Here is a 3,945-nt window from a genome sequence, read left to right on the forward strand (position 1 = left end):
CATGATTTTGGACGACATACTATGTACTATGACTTTTTCATCATTTTGGACGACATACTATACTATGACTTTTTCATCATTTTGGACGACATACTATACTATGACTTTTTTTCATAATTTTGGACGACATACTATACTATGACTTTTTTCATAATTTTGGACGACATACTATACTATGACTTTTTCATCATTTTGGATGACATACTATACTATGACTTTTTTTCATCATTTTGGACGACATACTACTATGACTTTTTTGCCGAAATTTTGGCGACTTTTTTTTCATGATTTTGGACGACATACTATACTATGACTTTTTTCATGATTTTGGACAACATACTATACCATGGCTGTTTTTCATGGTTTTGGACAACATACTATACTATTTCAATCAGGAGAGACACGTTTTTATAGTAAAAAGAATGTTTATTAACATGTGCACATAAGAATGGAAAATGTGAAAAGTCTTTGGCGATTAGACCCTGTAGGGATGGTATGATATAAGGATGATGATGAATCCATAGCTGAATAGGGAACCCCTCGGGATCTAGACGCTGGTGGTGGTAGAGGTGATGAGGATGAGATGAGAGGGAAGATGGAGAAGTGCTGATCATCTATATGAGTCATGGAATGAGTCTTTGTTGAGCTTGTCCTGGAATCTGGAAACAATGGCTGGAGGTGAACAGGGTGGAGGAGGGCACAAAGATTCTGCCTAAAATGATGGCTCACAGCAGCAGAAGAGAGAGCAGATTTAAAATTTTGCAGTAGCATCCTCATTGGCACAGAGAGATTGTGGAAAAGTTTGATTTCGTTAAGTAAAAGAGTGAACACCCACAGTCAGCTGATAAGAGGAAGCACTGGGAGTGGGATGGAAAGAGTTGTTAAGAGCACAAAGAAAGTCTCCCAGATTGACCTTACACCGAGCTTCATGACTTTTTTTCCATGAATTTGGACGACATACAATACTGTGACCTTTTTCGTGATTTTGGACGACATACTGTATGAAGACCTTTTTTTCATGATTTTGGACAGTGTGCTATACTATGACTCTTTTTCATGATTTTGGACGACATACTTTACTTTCACTTTTTAATGAAAATTTGATTTCAAATTTTGATTTGCTTATACTCTTATGACTTTTCAATGAACATTTCATAAATGTGTTAATTCTTATCCTATCATTGTTAGTAATGTTGTTTTATCAACCCACAACAATATGAAACAAAACACTGGCCATGTATACGGTTAAAAGCTTTCTCGTCACCTCAAGGAACTTCAGTTCGTTATGGAAAAATAAGCTGAACTGTGTCTTTTTTAACATGGCATGATTATTTTCTGACCAGTCCAATTGTAAATCAGTATGAATTCTCAGATTGAAAACCAGATTTATTTCACTGCCAGAAACTTACCTCATCTGTCCTCACCCTAGGGAAGTTCTACAACATTGGAGATCAGACGGGGCATGGTGAGGACCATTGTCAATTTGTGGACTCCTTCCTGGATGGAAGGACTGGCACCCAGATGTTAGCTGACCAGCTACCCAGCAGGCTAGGTATTTGAGTCAACTAAAACCATTATTCATATCAAGTCTAAGTTATGTTGACTCTTAAACATTCCTCTGTGTCTTTATAACAGGATATTATAGAGCGTTGAGACAGGAACCTGTCCACTTTGGAGAGATTGGAGGGAAGTCACATGTCACTTATGTAGGCTGGTACGAGTGTGGCACACCTATACCTGGGAAGTGGTAAGACCTCACAGAGCTGTCCAGGAAGGATGACTTCCTTGGCAGAGAGAAAAAGGAAGAAGACGCCTGTCTAAGCCTGAAGGGAGGTGGGCCTTTCTTTCATGTTACCATGGACACTGTAGATTGGTCTGTCTGTTTGAACTCAGCCAACTCTTGCAGGTATGAACCTGCACAGGACTATTAGGTGTCACAAAACTCTATCGAGTGCATTTGTAACATTGGTCTTAATTTCTCTATTTATCAAAATGCATTCAGTGAAGGAATGCAGGAGTCTGCGTGAACCAAAATGTTGAATATACAGTAATTACAGAGAAAATGTTGGGAAGCTGGCTCCCAAAGTGTAATAACTTGTATGATATTATTTATCAAAGGGGATCTTTATTGAATATTCTGTGTGTGCTCGGACTTTTGAGATGAGAAAGTAAAAATTGTTCCCAAATCATGCATGTCAGTGAGCACACACTCTGTGTCATCTGTATACAGAAAGGGGCCAATCATACTTTCATTGTACATTTGGACCATGTAAAATACAAGTAAGCACAGACATGCAGAATTGACCCTCTGCTGGCCCTAAGGGATTATTAGCAGTTGCAGTTTGCACAGTATTAAACTTTTGTTCATATATGTATATGGTGTGAAATACAGTATGTATACCAGGGATCATATAGTTTGATGCATTTCAGGTAAAACAGCTTAAGCAAAATTGTTGATCTATTGTAAGAAAGCCAAAAGCTTGAGCTCATCATTTCTGTGGGGTCACTTGGAAAGATTTATGTATTTTTTAATGCTAGTGCAGTCATGTCCTGTATTTTATAAAAGAATAAAATATATATAAAAATGCTTCGATGTGGAAAAGACATAAGCAAATGACATAATTTATGTTTTTGTGTTCAACCTTACGAAAAAGTGTACATAAAGCTATAAATCATTGGAGAGAAATTGTAAGGTTTTTTCCACATCTGCCATGACTACGGTTGTTTTTGATGCACCATGTATGTTTTCAGCAATAAATCTTGTTTTTATATTTACGGATATTCATTTCCATCTGACTTCAGTAACTTGTATTGTAAAGGTAAAGTTAGACATTTAGGGCAGTGGTTCCCAACTGGTGGGTCGCGGGTCCTTTCTAAATGGATCGACTCACGAACATGTCAAGTTTGTAAAAAATACACTTTATTTTGAAGTACACTGAATTTCTGGCACAGAGCTTTTACTTTTAGGTGGCGTTTCCTGCTGTAGAGTGAGCAACGAACGGATGGCTGTCCATTTGTCACTCACTCATGTCGTGTCGGAATCAGGGGGGGAAAGCTAGCCTGGCTCTATCAGGCTACCTCTAAAGCCTACTAATTAACATGTTTTATGTTGATAGTATAATTTATGGAAGCACAATGCATTTACCTAAGATAAAAAAATATCTGCTCGTTTTGCAGAGATTATAGTTTCATTAATTCAGGAAAATGGTCATGTTTTTTTCGTAATTGTGACATAGGCAACCAAAAGAAGTAGCGTCGCAGATAACCCCGCCATAAAATGGCGAATTGTCTTTTTCTTGCTTTGGTTGTAGCACATATGAAACAAACAAGGTGTAAAGTGGTAATTAGGGATTGGCGGATAATTACTGAGCATAAAGACATGAGAGTAGGATCAATCTCTCTCTGCAGTGAAGCTATTATGCTGATCAAATTTCCCAAAATGTCAAACTATGCCTTTAAGGGATGATGCATTGTCAGAGGGAGACATAAGCTGATCAGATTTAACAAATTCCTAACACTGTAACCGTATTAACATCGCAGACTATTTACAGTGGACGAACGCATCTGAAGAGAATGATCTCAGTTTGGCACAGACGAGGTGAAGAGCAACGCTAAACACACTTCTCTAAATTATCTTTAATAAACCCTGTGCGCTCAATTCCTCTCACTCAACGAGACAGTTTGACATGAAATACCAACCGCACACTCCCTTGCCACATGTCCCTGCCAACCACAACCCACAGGCAGGAAAAACAAAATAGAAATACCAGCATTACTACAGTTTTCCAAATCTGGGTGGAGGGAGAAGAGGAAGAGAGAAGCCAAACTTAACAAGAGACATGAACTCAGAAACCACAAAGTGAGACGGAGTGTTAAGAGAAAGATGGCAAGACAACGTGCGAGCCAGGAGGAACACAGAACCAAAACAAAACGAAGGACTCCGAC

The 3,945-nt window shown here is 38.4% G+C and overlaps 1 protein-coding gene across 2 annotated transcripts in view; it reads left to right on the top strand.

Annotated features, from left to right (window-relative positions):
• LOC125899348 (target of Nesh-SH3-like) overlaps positions 1-2,779 on the top strand; it is a 51,659-nt gene extending 48,880 nt beyond the window's left edge. For both annotated transcript variants that reach the window (XM_049593569.1, XM_049593571.1), the window contains 2 exons: positions 1,430-1,552; positions 1,636-2,779. In XM_049593569.1, the coding sequence (XP_049449526.1) occupies positions 1,430-1,552; positions 1,636-1,751 (239 nt within the window). In that variant the 3' untranslated portion in view covers positions 1,752-2,779. The remainder of the gene's footprint in view (positions 1-1,429; positions 1,553-1,635) is intronic.
• The last annotated feature ends 1,166 nt before the right edge of the window (positions 2,780-3,945 follow it).

The sequence above is a fragment of the Epinephelus fuscoguttatus genome, linkage group LG13 (assembly GCF_011397635.1).
Source record: "Epinephelus fuscoguttatus linkage group LG13, E.fuscoguttatus.final_Chr_v1".
Classification (NCBI taxonomy): Eukaryota; Metazoa; Chordata; class Actinopteri; order Perciformes; family Serranidae; genus Epinephelus; species Epinephelus fuscoguttatus.